This window comes from Marmota monax, unplaced genomic scaffold (genome assembly GCF_021218885.2).
Source record: "Marmota monax isolate L192 unplaced genomic scaffold, Marmota_monax_Labrador192_F-V1.1 WCK01_AAM20220418_F8-fsc00061, whole genome shotgun sequence".
NCBI lineage: Eukaryota > Metazoa > Chordata > Mammalia > Rodentia > Sciuridae > Marmota > Marmota monax.
In genome coordinates this window covers 13,978,711-13,999,798 of record NW_026695230.1, presented here as the reverse complement: position 1 = coordinate 13,999,798, position 21,088 = coordinate 13,978,711, and the positions used below count along the sequence as shown (strand labels likewise).

Below are 21,088 nucleotides of genomic sequence, written 5' to 3'. Positions count from 1 at the left end.
TTTTATGAAATTACTTTCATTGTAGGCCATCCATTTACCTGCTGAGACCATGAGAATAGTACTGGAACGCTGCTATAATGATTTGCGTCTTCTCAGTGTACCCAGTAAAACCCTGAAAGCTGAAGGTTTTTTTAGAAGTAACAAGGTATGTCCTTTTTTATCTTTATTACTGTTTTCTTTGCTGATAATAAGTGAAATGAAGTTCAATGTTATACACTTGGCCTCCCGAGCTGTCCACCATGTGTCTGGACCTGACCTTTATAATTTGCACTTCCTCCCAATAATTACCTTCCTTAGTAGTCAGGTTCAATCAGGCTTCTTTCTCTCCTTTGAATCGATTCTTTCTGTGTGTGTCTCCTGTTTGTGTGCACCACCACCTGGAGTGTTATTTCTTCTCTCTCTACATTTGTTTTTCAAGCCTCAGATTAGTCCTGCCTCTTTGGTGAAGGCTTAATGAATGAATCTACTTATAATGATTATGTCTTCTCAATTTTGTTCATCCTTGGCTTCTCCCCAAAAGATAGTTCTTTATACTGAAAGCCAAAGGGAAGCCTACTATACAGAATATTATCATTTTGGATTTATCACATTTTCCAGTCTCATTCATCTTAGTGCATCTTAAGTCTTATATCTCATTTAATCATTTTCAGTATTTTTAAAATGTTATTTTCATTCACCTATATCCTAATACTTTTCTGTGTGTCGTTTTTTAAAAATACATTATCTAATAGTTCTGATTTGTATCATTTATTAGTTAATAATAGTGTTATTTTATGCAAAAATAATGCTGTTAATAGTGCCAATTTTGTGTATGTGCATTTCCTTTCTTTAAACTTTTTGTTATGGTAAATTTCAAACATACACAGAAGCAGAGAGACTATAGAGTAATGCCCTTCCATGTCCCCATCACCCACCTTCTACAGTTATCAACTCTTGTTTCATATGTATTTAACTACTCACTTCCTCCAAATTATTTGAAAAATATCCTCTGCATCATCTCGTTTCATCTATTAATAATGTGAACATGTATCTCTCTGGGGTGAGCTCTCTTTTTAAAAAGTAGCTGTTATTTTAAAAAATAAGTATAATTATATACCTAAAAAAAATCTAAATGTTTTGAACAATATCTAGACCATATTCCAATTTCTGTGACTATCTTAAAAAACTTTTTTTCAAATAAACGGAAGTATGGGGAAGCAAAGTTCATAATATATTTCTTAAGACATAATGTATTTCTTAAGCTATAGAATTTCTTGTGTTGTTTATGTTTGTTTGCTTCCTTGCGCTTTATTTGTTGTAAAACCAGATCATTTACTTATTAATGTCTTTAAAATTTGGATTTATTTATATTCCTTTATTCATGCTCAACTTTAGCTTCCTAAAAGGCAGCATGTATAATATAAAACGTTTTTATAAATGAGCAGCCCAGTAAAGAAAGTGTATGTGTTTGTGTCTGTCCATATCTGCCCATCTTGGCATAGTTTTATGGCTAATTGCAAAGACTGATGAGCTTAATATTTCTTTTATTTTAGTCTCCAAAACAATGCAGTATACTTTGGAAACACTATCATCACAATTTTATGATTTATTATGCACAGCCTTATATTGATGTTATTCTAATGATGAATAAAAATATCACCAACAAACTACATTGTAACTTTTTAACTTACTATTTAGGTGTTTGTTGAAAGTTCCGAGACTTTGGATTACCAGATGGCCTTTACAGACTCTCATTTATGGAAACTCCTGGATCGACATGCAAATACAATTCGGTTATTTGTTTTGCTACCTGAACAATCCCCAGGATCTTATTCCAAAAGGACAGCATACCAGAAAGCTGGAGGTGATTCTGGTAATGTGGATGAAGATTGTGAAAGAGTCACAGGACCTGTAGGGAGCCTAAAGTCTGTGGAAGCTATTCTGGAAGAAAGCACTGAAAAACTCAAAAGCTTATCGCTGCAACAACAGCAGGATGGAGATAATGGGGACAGCAGCAAAAGTACTGAAACAAGTGACTTTGAAAACATTGAATCACCTCTAAATGAGAGGGACTCTTCAGCATCAGTGGATAATAGAGAACTTGAACAGCACATTCAGACTTCTGACCCAGAAAATTTTCAGTCTGAAGAACGATCAGACTCGGATGTGAATAATGACAGGAGTACGAGTTCAGTGGACAGTGATATTCTTAGCTCCAGTCATAGCAGTGATACTTTGTGCAATGCAGATAATGCTCAGATCCCTTTGGCCAATGGACTTGACTCTCACAGTATCACAAGTAGCAGAAGAACTAAAGCAAATGAAGGGAAAAAAGAGACATGGGATACAGCAGAAGAAGACTCTGGAACTGATAGTGAATATGATGAGAGTGGCAAGAGTAGGGGAGAAATGCAGTACATGTATTTCAAAGCAGACCCCTATGCTGCAGATGAAGGCTCTGGGGAAGGACATAAATGTATGTACTTCAAAAGGAAATGGTTCTTTGAAACAGCATCAACTTTTTCCTCATTACAATTTTTAGTTGAGAACTGGTGACCAGCTGGTTAATCAATACATTAGTCAATAGTTATGTCAAATTTTGTGAAATTGTTTTTTTAAAAAAAGATAATTCAATATTAGGAAAGAATAATGATAAAAATACCAAGTTTAAAAAAAAATGAGGAATAGTTAAAAAAATAAATGACCCTCCCCCTCAATAAAAAAAGCCCAGATAACTTTAGAAAATTTGATATTCAATGCCCAGAATTTTTTATTTATTTATTTATTTAGGTACTGGGGATTTAACCCAGGGGCACTTAACCACTAAATCACATCCCAGCTCTTTTTATTGTTTATTTTGAGACAGGGCCTCATTAAGTTGCTTTTGTTGAGGCTAGCTCTGAATTCAAGATCCTCCTGCCTTAGCCTCCCAAGCTACTGGGGTTTCAGGTGAGCACCACTGCACCTGGCCCCAAGAAAACTTTTTATTTGTGCATTCTCTCTGTTCCCATTGCAATCAAGGACAACTTTTCCTCACCCCTAAAAATCCATAATTAACAGGAAAGTCAGACTTCAGGCAGGGTACAAACTAGAAGCTCTAAATTGTATAAATCTCAAAAAGATGAAAGAGATCTGCCAGTGTGGGGGTGTGAGACAAGCAGTAACAACACAAACATACAAATATGTAACATTCTGTGAGTTTTTTTAAAAAAAAGAACATTTGAAAAGAACTTTAATGAAACCTCATACTAAAACTAGCCAAAGAATTAGCAACACAATGAAGTTCAAAATATAATTTTTTTCAAATGTAAAAGAGAAATATTTGAAAAACCAAATTAATGAAACAAATATGACCCCTTATATTTTGAGCTTTGAGAATGCTTATTTTCCCTTAAAGCTTCTCTGAAATTAATAAGACTTTGATATCTTTTTTTGACAAATAAGAAAACTGAAGCTCTCAGAGGATGGATAATTTGCTTAAAAGTACATATAGTTAGTGAATAGTGGTACTATTATTAGAATATAAGGCTTCTAATTGAATGCACATGCTTTTACCTTTGGCAGAAAACCCTGCTTTTATATCTATCCATTCTCCCACCCCATTAGTTATTTCCTGAATCCTTTCTAGATACCTGCATAGCTATTGGAAGTAAAGACAATTAAGATGTAGCTTTATGCTGCATCTACCAGGGAAGAGGAGATGTACAACCAAAAAAAAAAAGTTAGTGCTATGATTATTGAAGTCTCAGAATTCTGTCTTTTAGAAGAAAGTTGTAGAAATTATGAAATCAGTACTAAACGTATATAAATTCGTGCTTTTGGCTATGTATTTCCAAGTAATAATCGTAAGACTTCCATACATATATCTTACAGAGAGTCAGGTGTGGGAATGTGGATTAGTCACCCAAAATGGAGATAAAAATCATATTATATAATGCTTTAAGCTTCTATGGAGCTTTTACCTAGGCTGCTCAGCATTATTTCATTTTAGTTCTCTTAACATAAAATTATTATCATTAGTTAGTTTTCACTGGTGAAGTAACTGGCTCAAACAAGTTAAAATATTTTGCTTGAGTCACACCATAACTGCTGTCACTGTTATTTTTCTTACATCATAGTAATGAAAAAATAGCTACTCTGCTTCCTTAGCATAGTGAATCCATCAAAGATCTGGGAAAATTAAAAGTAGCTCCTCTTTAGGAAAAGATTGTTCTTTTAAGTGGTCTGTTTTAGAATGATGTGCAGAAAATTTGGATGATTGTCTTAACCTTAGGAAGAATTCAGTTGGAAATACTTATTGTGTGAAAAATCTCATTTCTATCATAGGATAGTAAATAAACCTTTTTTTTTTTCTTATACTAGGGATTGAACCCAGAGGCACCTTACCACTGAGCTATATCCTCAGTGATTTTTATCTTTTATTTTGAAGCAGAGTCTTGCTAAATTGCCAAGGCTGGCCTCAAACTTGCAATCCTCCTGCCTCAGTCTCCCATAGTTGCTAGGATTGGTGTGTGCTGTTGTGTCCAGTTGATAAACTCTTTTAAAAGGAACATTGCTGGCTATTTTAACCTTTTTGGAAATTCGTACTAGGCTAATTTACTGGTATTCACTGAAATAATAAATATAATGAAGAGAAACCATCTGCTACAGTTTACATAGGCTTTCAGAAACCATACACAAGGTTTTTTTAGATCTACTCAGAGTACAGCAAAGTTAGCTAGTCAAAGTCAAGTCTAATATATAAAGAGGACCCAGGAAATCAATCAGGAATATGCCTTTTTGTGTTTAGAAACTCGTTCAGAGAAAGGGGAAGAGAGATAATAAACAGGAGCCAGGTTTTTCAGGAGTAGGTACTAAGAACAGTTCATCACAGTTCCTCAGTGATCTCAAAGTAGGTACCTAGGAAAACAAGTGAGCAGCGAGTAAGTGACAAAATGGCCAAGTATAACAGGTAAACAAAGAACCTGATACCTGAAGAGTGACATGTTGTATGCAATATAGGCATTTCACTTAGGAAATAATTGAACTGGTCATTGTCAGTTATGACCCAGGAATTGTTTAGGGAGATTCTATAGATGATTCTGTGGAAATACTTTACTCATGGGATCTAGTTATAGTTTCTAGGACCCTATATATAAACAGGAGGGCCAAGGTAATAAATTGTAGTGCATTTGTACTGAAATATTTATGTACGGTTTTTCCTCATACAAGAAATACATATTTTTTAAAAAAGAAAAACCCTGAAGATATTTTGAGGTTGTGTTATAAAGAGACTGAATTCTCCACAGTCTTTTTTAGAGATAGACAGAAAGTGGTATCATGGTCATCTCTAAAACTGAAATAATTAAGCCAATAAATTAACAATTCTTTGCCAGGACTGTGCTAAGCAATTTATCTGTATTGACCCACCTGAGATATATAAATACTATAATGTCCATAATAGAGTAGATCTACTCAGAGTATAGGAAAGTTAGCTAGTCAAAATCAGACTTATATATAAAGAGGACCCAGGAAATCATTCAGGCCAGGACTTTTAATCTTTTGTTCCTACTCACCATTTTGAATGATTTTCAGTAAAAAAAAAAAAAATTCTATCTTCCTATATATACAATATTACTAGATGTTAAAAGGGAAACCAAAATGGCAGTGTTATTTTGTATTTGAATAATGCTGTACTTGTCATAACAATAATATGTGAAACTGGTGTTATGATTCTGTGGGAAAACTGAGATTCTGAGAGATTAGATACCCTACCTACAGCCATGTATAGGACTAAAGTGACAAAACAGATCTAGCCGTAGATTTGGCACTGGGAATTGAACTGAGGGGTGCTTAATCACGGAGCCACAACCCCAGCCCTTTCTTTTTTTTTTTTTTATTTTGAGACAGGTTCTCACTAAATTCCTTAAGCCCTCACCAAGTTGCTGAGGCTGGCCTTGAACCTGTGATCTTCCTGTTTCAGCCTCCCAAGTCCCTGGGATTATAGGTATGTGCCACCACGCCTGGCTAGCCATAGACTTTTGATTTCTCATCAAGTAATTTTTCTGTTATCATCTACCCTCAAACTGGCTATCAGAAACTTGCTGGCCAAAAGCTAGATTATTAATGTTTATGGGCACTCCCTAAAGTTTAGAAGTTGACATTTTAAACAACCTAAAAGAAATGGCTGCCTCATAAGATACATGATAGCTGGGCATGGTGGTGCACATCTGTAATCCCAATTTACTCGAGAGGCTGAGGATCACAGGTTTGAGCCCAGCCTGATCACCTTAGTGAGACTTTGCTCAATGGTAGAATGCCCCTAGATTCAATCCCTACTACAGAAAAAAGGGATATAGTAAACAAAGTTCATCACATTTATATTTTCTTCAGATTTGTAGTCATTACATTGTCTATAATGTAACTATATCTTAAAACCAAGAAAAGAGTTAGTGAAAAATTTGAAAAATCCATTAAAAAAAAAATTCATATATCTGGGTTGGGATGACCTGAGAATGTAAACCTGGAGTGTTCTTAGATTCTCATCCTTTACCCTTATCCTAGATTTTGTAGAAAAACATGACCTACAATCAGGGGAGTCTCAGGGATGTAGAAGGACCATGGACCTGAGGCAGCATGGCAGTTCCTGTACTTAGCACTGAAAATGAGACAGCTAAGTTTTTGTTAGAATATGAGGACCAGGATAAATAGAACATTCTAGAAATAGCCTCATGAGTAGCTTATAAAATAAGGTACAAAAGATTGAAATGAATCAAAGATTAACGTATTATAATGCCAAAGAGCTTGAGTTTAAGCCCAGGGGAAGTGGGAGTTTCTGGTCCACTTAAATTCAGTTCTCTTGCAGTCCAAATACATGGTTAATACGCTAGTCTTGAATTTTTTTTTCTGGTAGAAATGCCAGAACTAGATAATATTTTAACAGTTTTGTAGGTATTTGCTGTATTCCTGGCACTCTGCTAAAAGCATGATAAATGAACAGTATCAAAATCACAGTACACCATGAGGCAGATACTAATATTATCTCCTTTTTTTTCCCACAAAGAAACAAAGGTACAAATGCCCATGACCTGCTCCATGTCCTATAGCTAGTAAGCAGAGGAATCAGGTGGAACCCAGTCAGAGTCTACATTATTACTGTGTAGAGCTTGAAATGTGTGTATTTTAAAAGAATCCCTGTAGTTTGGTTTTGAAATTCAGCAATACAAATAAGTAAATAAGCACTTAAATTATCTCAGAACAGTTAAAGCTGCCATATATTATCATATATTCAGTGTCCTTGTTTGTCTTCATCCAATACAGTATATTATCTAAAAGTCTAAGAAATACTTTTTTCTGCTTACTATATAAAAAGAAATTTATGATCTGTTTCATATACTCAAAGAGGTTTATTTTACATTTTTGTTCCTTTTTTGTTTTGTTTTTTTTGTGCTTAGGGTTGATGGTACATGTTGATAAAAGAATTACTCTGGCAGCTTTCAAACAACATTTAGAGCCCTTTGTTGGAGTTTTGTCATCTCACTTCAAGGTCTTTCGAGTGTATGCCAGCAATCAAGAATTTGAGAGCGTCCGACTGAATGAAACACTTTCATCATTTTCAGATGACAATAAGGTTGATTAATCATTGAATAATTAGATCTGTTTTAAATGATAGATTTGAGAACACCTTGCACTACTTCCTAGTAAGGTGGAGTAGATACCTTAAAAGAATGGTTTTTCTTTGATGTTTATTTGGGGTGTTTTGATTATTGATATTCTTTATTCATCCATCAAATAGTTGTTAAATGTTAACTTTGCATCAGTTAGTGTTCCAGGTCCTGGGCATTCAGAGGTAAAAGATATACCTTTTCTCAAAGAGCCCATAGCTTAGGGACTTTTGGAAAACAGAACTTGAACAATGAAGTGAGAATGGGTTATCTTTCTGCTGAGACAGTGTATGTTAAAAAAAAAAAAAAAATTGTTTTTTTTTTTTAATTTATAGATTACAATTAGACTGGGGAGAGCACTTAAAAAAGGAGAATACAGAGTTAAAGTGTACCAGCTTTTAGTCAATGAACAAGAGGTGAGTGATGCATCAAAGAATGGTTATTTTTTATAGTTACTGAAAATATAATAATGATCAGTCATTTCTTTTTAAGATTTTAGTTTTGCAGATCATATTGTCTCTGTTGCATCTACTGAAGTCTGCCATTGTAGCACAAAAGTAGTCAGAGATGATAATATGTAAACTAATACAAAAGACTAATTGTAATAAAATTCCATTTATAAAAACAGTGGTGAATTTGACTCTCAGGTCATTATCATCACCTTGCTCTAAAATGTCACTATAGTGCAGGAGTGAGGCAAAAATTTTCCTGTCTTTAAAAATAAGTTTGTTTATGCTTGCTTTCTTGGAATGATCATAAAATGTACAGATGAATAGCAGCTCACATGTAAAATCTATAGAGACTTTTTATGTCCAGAGTCATTTTAATATGTAACAAGTATTTATGTAGTATTTACTATTTGTTCTCCAAGTGCTTCTAAAAGCTAACTCATTTAATCCTTATAAGTTAACTCCATGATATAAGTGCTATTTATTATTTCCATTTTATAGGCAAAGAAACTGTGTCACAGAGAACTTAAGGATCTTATTAATGGTCACACAATTTGTAAATGGTGGTATTAAGATTCTAAGCAAGCTGGTTTTTAGGGAGTAATCAATAAAATATTTAGTTCCTGTGATGTAAAAGACTTGTGGCTAATACCCAAAAGAATAAGACAAAGATCCTATTTTCAGGATGTTTATAACGTCTTATTGAGAATGTAGACAAACTGTAAATTTTTCATAAAATGCCTTTGTTCATTCGGCAAATACTTCGTCAAACACGTTTCATATTTCTTATTTGTGACCCATTATGGTCATTTTGACTTACATTTCTTATGAATTTGGGGTTTGTGGATCTATGTTTCTTTTCAGACAATTAATTAATGTGCTCATAGATTTAGTATGCATTTCCCTCATTTTAGTCCATTAAAGTGTTTCCTTTTATCATCAAAATCTCAATCATTTGAGCTAGGGATGTTGCTCAGTGGTAGAGTGCTTGCTTAGATTAGCATGCCTAAGGCCCCAAGTTCAATCCCTATGGCTGCAAAAAAGAAAAAGAAAATTGTGATCATTTTATTACAAGAAGGAAAATGTGAGTGCATTATTCTAGTTAATCTTCACAGTGACTCAGTGAGAAAGATACATTCCCAACTTAAATGAGAAAACTGAGGTACAGAGTACAGAGACAAGAAAGCTGAGCTGGTAAGTCTGGAGCTAAGATTTGAAACTAGGAAAATAAGACTCTTAAACTCAGGCCCTTCACATATCATTAAAAAATACAAATAAAATGTCACCATAATCCTTATCTTAATGTATAATTCAAGCTGTAAATATTTATGTTTATATTCCCAGCCATGCAAGTTTCTGCTAGATGCTGTGTTTGCTAAAGGAATGACTGTGCGGCAATCAAAAGAGGAATTAATTCCTCAACTCAGGGAGCAGTGTGGTTTAGAACTCAGTATTGACAGGTAAAGCAAAATTACAGTGTTATCAGCAGTTTGAAGAAAGGTGGTTGTATGGTCAGTTGATATAGACTGGTTTGATTTTCTAAATTTGGAAGAATTAAAAATTCTTGTACTCTTCAGAATTTTAATAGTATTAAATAGCAGATTAGTAGTATTAAGCAAGAATATTAGAATTCTGTTTGAATTTCTTGTGAAGGATATTAAATTTGAAGTACTGGGAGCATTTCTTTACATTTTTCCCAGATTTAATGAATAGCCATTTTACTTTATTTGAACATAGTTTTCTTTTGTGTCAGATTAACATTGTTTTTTTAAGCTAACAATTTAAAATTATACTAGTTTTAAATATGTTATGTTTGTAGGTTTCGTCTAAGGAAGAAAACATGGAAGAATCCTGGCACTGTCTTTTTGGATTATCATATTTATGAAGAAGATATTAATATTTCCAGCAACTGGGAAGTTTTCCTTGAAGTTCTTGATGGTATTAGCAATATTTTTGTGGGGAAAAGTATTAGAAATACCCTAAAACTAATAGAAGCCTACACTTTTTAATCAAATAATGAGTTATCAGGGATCTAATATGCCATATTACAGATTGATGCAATGCCTGCTTCTGTCCCATTACTGAGAGTTTTATTTACTGTCCCTGAGTTCTAGTATAATTGCTTCAGTTAATTTTAGAGAACATGTCTTTTACCTTTCTTCTTTCTCTTCTTTCTCCTGATACCATTTTCCTTTTAAATATTTCTTCTTTTTTCTACTTTGAGATCACTAATTCTCTCTTTTTGAAAGTACATTGTGTAGCAAATTCTGCTAATATTTTCTTAGCCTTGTTTATTATTTTGTTTCTTTTTTCATTATGGCTTATTTTGTATTGAGGATATGGTACTGATAATATAGCAAAGATTTTGAGGTTAAGGACTTAAATTAGTTACCTAGGCGGCCATTACAAAATACCACAAACTGAGTGGCTTAAACAATAGCAATTTATTATTTCACAGTTCTAGAGGCTTGAAGTCAGAGGTCTAGATGTTGGCAGATCAGTTCCTTAAAGTCTTGTAAGGGAGAACCTATTCTATTCCCTCCTCTAGCTTCTGGAGGTTTGTTGGCATTTCTTAGCTTATAGTTGTAGTACCTCAGGTGTCTGCCCTCATCTAAACATGGTGCTCTTCCTGTAGGCGTGTCTGTACCTAAGTTTCCCCTTAAAACCGTTAGTCCTACCCTAATGACCTCATTTTAACTTGATTTCCACTCTAAAGACCCTATTTCCAAATAAAGTTGCATTCTGAATTACTTGGGATTTGTACTTCATATCTTTTGAGGATGAAACAACCCATAACAGTAACCTCTTGATTTACTGTCAGCATTATGACATTTAAAATATTGTTTTTGGAAGAAATAGTGGAAGGAAAGATGGCTTTGGGGAGTTCTACTAGTTCTATAATCTTTTTTTTTTTTAACTGTTGTTGCTTAGAAGGATTTTGATTTAATTTTTTTCCTATAGAAATTAAAATATTAATTCTGGATATTTTATGTAAGATTATAATAGTCTTATAGAGAGTTCAATAGTACAAACATCTCCCCTCTTTAGAGGCTGTTTCAATTCTAATTTGGTTTAAATATAAATAGTTGAAATTCTGATTAGTTGAAAAGTTAACTGGAGAGGGAAAGAACTTCTGGGCATCATTTTGTGTGGGCAAGTGTTCCAGATTGCAGATTCCTTCTCTGAGTATTGGGGCCTTAGAGAATAACCACTGTGACTGGGCAGGGACCATGAAGAAAATAAAAATCACACTTGGAAGGAAAGATTAAGTATAATGTATTGGCAAAGATGGTTAGATATCTCTAGTACTGGATTGTGGGTGCCAGCATCAATATCACTTAAGTATATATTTATCATTAAAATAGTTGAAAAAAAATAAGTCATGTAATTAAATCCAAGAAACATTTACTCAACTGTATCCACCAGATTCTGCTAATTCCTGGTGCTACAAAAATGAGTAAGAGTCAGAGATTGCCTATTACCTGCAATGTGATCCATGGGAGAATTAAGAACTACAGACCAGTCATTCTAAAATAATAGGTACTAAGGGTCGAAATCAATGGGATTTGCTTTTGTATATACCAGAGAAGCAAGTGACATTGACTTGGACTTTAAAGAATCGAAAAATTTGGGAGTTCATGAAAAGAGAAGAAATAACTGACATGAAAAAAAAAGGAAGGATAAAGTAAACATGACTTGATTATGATTTCAGGTTGGGGTAATAGCCATTAGAGAAGCAAACACTGAAGATCCAGAGGAGAGAGTAATTGGTAAAGCAGCATCCAACAGGAGTCAGGAGAGAGTACTGGCTGAAGGATGGCTTATAAAAGAAAGCAGTCGTCTTTGAAGAATGGAAAGAAGAGAATAAACATTTCATTCTTAACTCCTTGGGATAATTGGTCTTTTCATGTCTACTTTAAAGAATAGCACTTGAAGTAAATCTTTTTGTTTAATCAGGAACTATAGGGAAAGTCAAAATATGAACCTTTAGGGAAAATAGAATGATGGGCACGATCTTGCATGTTCTTAGGGTTAGAGAAGATGAAGTCCATGTCGCAGCTTGCTGTTCTGTCACGACGGTGGAGGCCTTCGGAGATGAAATTGGATCCCTTCCAGGAGGTTGTGTTGGAGAGCAATAGTGTTGATGAGTTGCGAGAGAAGGTAAGTTCATTTTAAACAAAATGAACTAATATCCATTTCTCTTCCACTGCTAACAAGACAGGCCGGTAGGCTAGAAAGTGAATACCAAACATTATTGGCACAGCCTTCACTGGTCTCTGTTACTTCTGGTTGTTCCTTAGAGCTCCTGAGGTTTTCAAAATTGCTTTGGCTCTTATTCATCTAGAAGTGGACCTTCACTTTCTGTTACTTGAAGCAGTTTTCTTAAGTAATTAGAATTAGTTACAAGTTAGTAGATTGCTGTAAGTCTAAAAGGAAAAAAAATAGAATTGAAAAATGAATTCAAATGAAGGTCTATTTTGCACTTTAAGATGAGAACTGTAAGAATTTAAGGGGAAAGGGAAAATTACTCTATCAGTAGTACCAGTACAAAGCTTTTTTTTTCTTTTTTCTTTTTTTTTTTTTTCCCTCTTTGTTCTCTTTTTTTCTTTTGGATGCTGGGGATTGAGCCCAGAGCCTCACACATGCTAGTCAGGCACTCTACCACTGAGCCACATCCCCTAGTCTTACAAAGGCATTTGGATAAATATTTATTTTCATACTTCATACCAGACACAAGAATAAATTCTAAATGCATTAAATGTATATAAGAAAGTAAAATGATAAAGGTACTGGATCACAATATTAAAAATATGTATATAATCCTGAAAAAAGATGTTTGTAAGCATAATGCCAAAAGCCAAAGAAAGAAAGGAAATACTACATACAAGCTTAAATTATCTGTAGAGCCAAAACCGGGTATTTAAAAAACTATATATAAACAAAGATAAAAGAGAAGAAAATTATTTAAACCTATATGTAACAAGTTGTCCATAATAAAGATGGACAGCCTAATTTTAAAAATAGGCTAAGAACATGAATAGATGAACAGGCAATTCATAGAAGAAATACAAATTAAAATAATACCATTATGTTTCATCTCTTAATGCGAAGATTTAGAAAATTAAAAAATACCTGGAGTTGTCAAGGTTTCGGGGGAAATGGGCAATATCAAATGCCTCTGATAAATATTCAAATTCAGAGTCTTTTTAGGGTCAAATTCCACATCTTAGGAATTAGATCTGTGAAGTTATATAAAATTATACTTATGTAAAATTGTACTTATAGAAATATTTATGAATATAATTTTATGCATTGTAGAAATGTGTGAGTAGATTTATGTATGTGTGGAAGACCTGGAAGGAATGTATTAACTTGATGTTTGTTGGGCTTAGCATTTGCATGGTGGCCGGAGGAGAGAATTGCACTTTCTGCTTTTTCTTCTAATTTATTACATCAGCATATTATTATTATTTTTTTTTTTTTGGTGGGAGGGGAGGATCAAGCAATTTGTGGGATAAAAGGAAAATAATTTCGAAGTTTATTTTTTAAAATTAACTTATATAAGACCTTTTCTTTTACAGCTAAGTGAAATCAGTGGGATTCCTTTGGAAGATATTGAATTTGCCAAGGTAAAGGCCTGAGAGTGTTAAATCTGTGTATTAATGCACAACAAACATGGCTATAGGCATGATCTATGCATTCATTTTTTTTCTCCTTAGGGCAGAGGAACTTTTCCCTGTGATATTTCTGTCCTTGATATTCATCAGGATTTGGACTGGAACCCTAAAGTTTCTACCCTGAATGTCTGGCCTCTTTATATCTGTGATGATGGTGCCGTCATATTTTATAGGTAATATTCCAGTATTTTTGTTGCTTGTTCTTGTAATGATAAACTGTTTTTAGCATGCATGAATATCTTGTTTACCATAAATTTACTGTTATTTTGATAGAGAATAGTACTAACCAGTAGAAATGCAGTGAATGTCACACATTATAATTTGAAGTTTTCTAGTAGACACATTAAAAATAGTAAAAAGAAATAGGCAAAATTAATCTAATACTTATAATCCAATTTATCCAAAACTATTATCATTACATCATGCCACCAGTACAAAAAATGATTTATGGGATAGTTTATATTCTTGTACCAAGTCTTAGTAATGTTGTGTATTCTACTTTCAGTACATCTCATTGTGGATCAGTCACATTTTAAGTGCTTGTTAGTCATATGTGGCTAGTGATCACCTAATGGGATAACACAGATATAGAGAAATAATGATAATTTTTGAAGCCAAGGAGGTGTGGGTTCAAATTTAGCCTTTTATTTACCTAGCTCCTCATCTGTAAAATGATTCTATATCATTTTGAGAAGTGAGCTGAGTGCTTAATATGATAAACAGATTAGAATTCTGTAAGATTCCCTAGTATGTGAGATTATATTCAACCTCACCAGTGACAGTCTGACTGTCTAGCTAAGGAGCATCATAGCATTCAAGCATAAATTAATAGAGGCAGTTGGATAACTAGTCTCATATGTAATTCATATTTTAAATAAAGGGATAAAACAGAAGAAGTAATGGAGTTGACAGATGAGCAAAGAAATGAACTGATGAAAAAAGAAAGCAGTCGACTCCAGAAGACTGGACATCGTGTAACATACTCGCCTCGTAAAGAAAAAGCACTAAAAATATATCTGGATGGAGCGCCAAATAAAGATCTGACTCAAGACTGACTCTGCTAGTGTAGCATTTTCCCTGAGGGATTTTTTTGATTTTAACTAGATGGTTCACTACTACTGTGTAGTGCCATTATGGCCGGACATGGTTGGGGTAACCCAGTGACACCAGCACTGATTGGACTGCCCTTCACCAATCAGAAGCTCAGTGCCCAATGGGCCACTGTTTTGACTTGGAATCATGTTGTGCACTATAGTCAAATGTACTGTAAAGTGAAAAAGGGATGTGCAAAAACAATTAAAAAAAAAAAAAAAAGCAAAACCTGCTACTAGAAAAGGGGGAAGGGGAATGAGTAAAATTCTTTTATTGCGGACAAATGTGCACATAGCCGCTAGTAAAACTAGCCTCAAACAGGATGCTCATAGCTTAATAATAAAAGCTGTGCAAAGGCCATGAATGAATGAATTTTCTGTTTATTTCACTGATACACACATTACCTCATTGACAATTCAGAAGTAAATGCAGCGTGTGTTGTCTCTTGGAAAACAGCAAAAATAGGAGCTGAAGAAAGAAATTCTTAGAACGAGTTGTAACCCAGAAAAGAATTGTGAAGTTGTGTTTTTGTTTTATTTTTTGCGAAGTATTAAGGACATTTTGGAACATCAAAACATTTCCCTTAGACCTATCCCAGCAGGTGGCAGCTCAAATTACTGCAGTTTTGTAATTATAATTGATTGTACTTAAGTTATGGATGTAGAGAATATGTTCCACTCGTTCATTCAGCATGTAAATAAAATTATCCTGTTGAGTTATCATAGTTGTAGTTCAGCTATATCCCATGGTTATTCTTTTCACACATCATTCATTATGTACATTTGTGTACATTGAGAAGTTAGCAGTCTGTGTAAATGTAATCCTCAGTGAGGTTCCTCAGTGCTGGGTCCCATAGGATTGTATTTTCCCTTGTTAATGAGGTTTTTCTGTTAAGCGGCTTCTTTTTTTTTATTTGTACATTTATTTTTAAAGATTTACCTCCAGTTTGAATCTTCTAGGATGCTTGTAAGTCCCATTTTAATTTTAGAGTCAGTTTGTAGATCCATGTAGTTTAACTTTGAGGAAACGTCTTAACATACTGAGTAAATTTGCTAGTAAGGTCATCTTCGTATAGACTGATGCAGTCAACAGGGTTTCATTGAAAAGTCTATTAGAATGAGCAAGTTTTTGCTTTGCTAAATAAAACTATACAGTGACCACAATTCTACATAAATTTTGAAATATCATCTAATTTATAAAAATAAAAAGGTTTTGGTAAAACTTTTTCATGCCAGATGCTGTTTACAACAATGAACATGCCAATAAAACATTTGTTCATTCTGTTGTGTTATTTTAGTCATTACACTTTTGTGGATAATGAATCTGAGTTAAGAATAGGTTGGTTATCTTTAGATATAATACTTCAAAACATGAATATCTCATGATAAAGGTATATTTACAGTGAAGTTCTCATTAAGAGAGATGAAAAGATGCTAATATCTAACTTTTTGGGATCCTGCCAATATTTCAAAATCACATTTCTACCCGTTTTCCTTCTAAGAAAGATATAATTAGAAAATAGTATTGGCAAATGTAGGCTTCACAGTTTGAATATTATCACTGAGAATTCTATAATGTCTTATTAAGTCTCTTAGAATCCACAAGGGAAAAAAATTTTTTTTCCTAAGGTAGTTTTCTGGCTAATTTTTATTCCATGTAAACTGTATCATTCAGCTTACATTTGGAGTAATTTTCTGTATTTTCATTAGTCTTTCAGGTTGCTTGGATTTTCTTATGTAAGGGGGGCAAATTCGTACTGAGCCAGACCTGTTTACTTGGGACATGGGCTTTAATAAATGGGGTTTCTGCTTTCAAAAGACTGACTTCCTGGTGAGCAAGGGAGGCAACCTTGGAAGCAAATTGGGCTTAGGAATTGGGTTTGGCTTTGTTTGGCCTCGTGTTCATCAAAGAGTCAGTGGTGAAATTCTCATTCTTCTGCTCCTCCGTCTGTGCCTTCTGCTCTGGTTTTGTTGTCTGTTTTGTGTTTAACTGCTGCTTCTAATTGCAGGTATATTACAAATACCAAGAGTAGAGAAAATGTATTTCATTATAGGGAAAAATAAAAAAGCTTGCTTTTCAGTGCCTGATAGGGTAAGTGAAAACACAGTGTTGCACTTTAATAATTTCAGTAAAGAAGGTAGTGAAATTTTCAAAGTGAATCTGTGGAGGTAGGATGAGTATTTTACCCAAGGGATGTCACTGTGCATCAGTCTCCCTGGGCTTCAGAGAATCGGGTGAGCATCTGCAACCCTAGAAACGGCACTGATGGTATAAATTGAGTACCAGAGCCCTGGGATAGGGACAGTCTGATGATGCCTGTCTCCCGAGGCTGAGGCAGGCAGCTTGTGAGAAATTGTGATCCTGCTGCCCACAGGTCATGCAGATGTTTTGAAGAGCTTTTACATGATGGGTGTGGTCTCCCCTGCACCTACATGCACACCCTCTGAGAACCAAGTGTCTGCATTTTCTGAGGCAGGTGCTTAGGTTGGGGGTACATTCTGGCCAGAGAAACCAAAGCTGTGGTTTCAGGACCATTCCACATTTAACTGGTCTGTACAAAAATTTGCTAGGCCCACTTTGCAAACTAAGGAAGTGTACACAGGGATAGTAATCATGATAGATAAAAGTTGTGTGTGAGGGAGCTCTTCCTTAGAGTGTTTGTTGATCAAGTCTGGGAGAACCTGTGCCCCAGCCAGAAAATAAACTATGTAGCCATTGGCTGCCAGCCCACTGTTAGGAGGCCGAGGAGCTGCAATTACCCGCTGGTCCAAGCCAAATGAGTGTACGGCACCTCAGCATTGCAGTGTTATTACTGGATCTGGAAGTGACCTATGAATGTATGGAATACAATAAAATCTTTTGTTCTGGTTCATTTGCTATATTTCCTTTTCAGTTGGATGTCATAGCTCTTCCTCTGGATTTGATCCCTTTGTTCAACATCAAGGCCCCAACCAATTCTTCATACTTGTGACTTGCAAATTGTAGTCTAGAGTACAGAATGTGGAATAGGAGATACCAAGAATTAGCAGTTTTTTTGCTGGCTAAATAAAACTATTCCATCCAAACAATTCTGTGTAATTTTTGAAAAACAAATCACTATTTGGGTCACAAATTATAAGAAAGCCATAAATTCTAAAGTCAGATGCAAAATTATGTATGTGGTATTCTAGGAGGTTAGCAGATGGTTTTTATCAGATATTCAAAGGAGTTCATGGCCAGAGGAAGCTCCTCTCCACTTAGGTCTAGAATGAAAGCCAGAATATGCTCCCCAGTGCAGTTCACATGGGGAAGAGGAGGGCTGTCACCATTTGGTTAGACCCACCCTGTATTAATTTTCATAACTTGGCTTTCAGAAACAACACCAGACAAACAAGAAAGCATTAGGGCACGCATCACCATTTAGAAACATGCAGATTCCAGTAGGGGCCAATCTAGGAAGGCAAAAACCCTTGGAGTATGCTGCCCTTCCCCAGGACAGCATGGTCTCCTTCCACCCTCAGCTGCCAGTCCCTATAAGGAAAGTGAATCTTGACTGGTTGTAACTTGAGAATTCACCAGGCCCAGATTGGTAGACCCTATGACCCAGCCTTCAAATGAGGGGCCACATTCCACCTTCTGCTTTCTGTGCTCTGGACATCCCCTCCCCCACACAAGGGCCTCTATTTAACAATTCAGTAGCCTGCCCAGAGCATCAGCTTACGGAGGTATGAATAAGCAGAGTTGTTTTCCTGACAACTGTACCAACTTCTGTGAAATGCAGTTTCCCACGGAGAGATGGGCTTACATTAAAGTCTCAGTGCAATCCAGTAACATGGGTCACTGCATTAAGACAATCTGATTGGAAAAGTGTCAGTCGTTTGATTCAAGGCTCCCCACACCCCCACAAGGTGCCCACTAGCTGTGTGGCTTCCTGCTGGGAGCAGGGAGGGGGGTTTGTGTGGTCAGCCTCTCCTTTCCCCTTGATCTTCCTGCACCGAAGAGGTAGGAAGAGGGGAAGAGACATCTGCTTTCTTAAACAGTCTTCTGTCCTGTTGGTGAGGTTGTTTGTCCCCTTTTGACTGGCCACTTAACCCTTGTAGACTGGAAGATAGATGTCCCATGGGTCCTGTCAGCAAAGAACTTGACTCTAAGCGACATTTGGTCCCTTATCAAACGACTGTTTGCCAACCTTTGGGCAGTAGACCTTCCCTGTAATGGGCGTGTACCATTAACCCATGCTGCATGGGCCCTGCCAGGTCTTCCACCCCAAATGTCATCCATCATTCTGACCACATTTCCCCTGTCTTTGAAATTGTGCTGTCAGGATTCACTGGAGGGTCCAATGGTGGTCCTTCCCTGCTACCAGGATGCTATTCTGATTCCTGCTCCTTGCCTCCTGTGCGAGACGGGTGCCAGTCCCCAAGTCCTGCACAGCTTCCCATCTTTGAACTGTCAGTAGCTCCATACAAGTTTTGAGAGTATGCCCTAAATTTGCCCTCAGGTTTCAGCCAAGGGAACAGGTCTAGTTTCTCCTCCCCCAGGGGAAGTCAGGGAGGGGAATCATCTGTTTGCCACACTGCATCTCCCAAAAGCATACTTCACACCTGCTCTAGACTGCTTCACACAGGACCACCACAGTACTGCTGCCACTATGGTGGCAGTTCTCAGCAAGCCCCAAGTGAAGGTGCCTCCCTCCCCAGCTGTTGACATAGAAATCCCACCTGGGTATCAAAAACTGATCTTGAGGGTACAATGGCACACACCTGTAATCCCAGCACCTCAGGGGGCTGAGGCAGGAGGATCACAAGTTCAAGTCTGGCCTCAACAATTCAGCAAGAGCCTGTCTCAAAAAATAAAAAAAAAAGTTTTTGAAGTAATAAATAAGTCACATTTCTTGGCAATCTGGAGAGGCTGTACAGAAATCCTTGCCCCTTTCTCATCCGCCCTCTCCCCTCACAGATAACAGGCCCTTCACTTCTTTCTCTCTTCAATCCCATCCTCTTGCCCTAAAACCCATTCTCAATTATGTGGGAATCCCCACAAACCCAGCTACTGGGGCTTTGTCCTGTCCTTGGGTGTCATGCATCATGCAAACAGCTCCTATATCAGGAATGCTCTGGCCTTCAACAGTCTAACAGCAGGTTTATCTGTAATAATAGAGATAAGGTTGAGACCAGAATTGGTTTGTTTCTCAACATCAAGGACCCAGACTCTCCACCTCTGTACTAGGCAGACCCAGATGCCTATGGCTTGATCTTTGGATCCTCTGAATACTTGCATTCCAAGAGAGACTGCAGAGGTGATTAAGGTTAAGGGCCTTGCCATGGGAAGATTATTCTGCATTATCCAGGTAAATCTTAAAAGTGAGAACCTTTCACTGCAACCAGAGTGACAGCACTCAAGATAGAGGGCCCTGATAGTGCTGGCTCTGAAGGACCATGAGCCAAGGAAGGTGAGCCACTGGTAAAGACTAACAGAAGCAAGGAAATGAATGGTCCCCAAAGGCCTTCAGGGAGGAATGCAGCCCACCGGATCACAGATCCCCAGAGAGCTGCGGCAGAGCCAAATGCCACATCCTGAGCACCTGTCCTGGAAAGCAGGGAACAAGGGTAGAGCTGGAAAGGAGGGCTGCTTCTTATTTGTCATTCTCCTTTAGTCTGAGGGAAAAATTTTTCCTAGAATTTCTTTGACAGCTTTGCCTTTCAATTGCCTCACCCAGAATTGAGTCCTGAGACCATCCCTAGCTGGGACTAGCTGTCGAGTAGCCAAATGGCCAGTGACTACCATGGCTTCCTTGGCAGCAACTGGATACAGAAGAACAGGCAGTGAGATTCGAGAGCCACACTCCACTCCACACATGGCATTTAGAGCTGTGAGTAGACACCACATCTACACCCGATGATGCAAAGTCTCTCCTGTTCTATTTCAGTGGCTATGATAACCAAGTGGAGCAGGATTAAAACAACCTAAGAGTGCCAGGAGAAAAGGACCTAGTTTTATCTCATTTACAGCTGCCTCTTTGGCACCTAATATAGCGCCCGACATGTGGTAGGTGCTCAACACATTATTGTTAGAAATCATTTTCAGCCTCTTCTGAAGCACGACAAGCCCACCTCACCCTCCAGCCACTGCAAATGACATTCAGTTTCCCCTCCCTGAGACCACCCCTTCTTGCCTCCTTCCTTCTGCCTGTGCCTGGAATGCCTTTCCTGTCCCCTCTAGCATCCTGATACACCCTGACCATCTTTGGGAGCCAGTTCCCTTGCCA

General features: G+C 36.5%; 1 protein-coding gene across 2 annotated transcripts in view; it reads left to right on the top strand.

The window, feature by feature from the left end:
• Usp47 (ubiquitin specific peptidase 47) overlaps positions 1-17,713 on the top strand; it is a 105,673-nt gene extending 87,960 nt beyond the window's left edge. For both annotated transcript variants that reach the window (XM_058576956.1, XM_046437973.2), the window contains 10 exons: positions 26-145; positions 1,678-2,455; positions 7,413-7,588; positions 7,958-8,038; positions 9,416-9,531; positions 9,891-10,009; positions 12,102-12,232; positions 13,654-13,701; positions 13,792-13,922; positions 14,630-17,713. In XM_058576956.1, the coding sequence (XP_058432939.1) occupies positions 26-145; positions 1,678-2,455; positions 7,413-7,588; positions 7,958-8,038; positions 9,416-9,531; positions 9,891-10,009; positions 12,102-12,232; positions 13,654-13,701; positions 13,792-13,922; positions 14,630-14,804 (1,875 nt within the window). In that variant the 3' untranslated portion in view covers positions 14,805-17,713. The remainder of the gene's footprint in view (positions 1-25; positions 146-1,677; positions 2,456-7,412; positions 7,589-7,957; positions 8,039-9,415; positions 9,532-9,890; positions 10,010-12,101; positions 12,233-13,653; positions 13,702-13,791; positions 13,923-14,629) is intronic.
• The last annotated feature ends 3,375 nt before the right edge of the window (positions 17,714-21,088 follow it).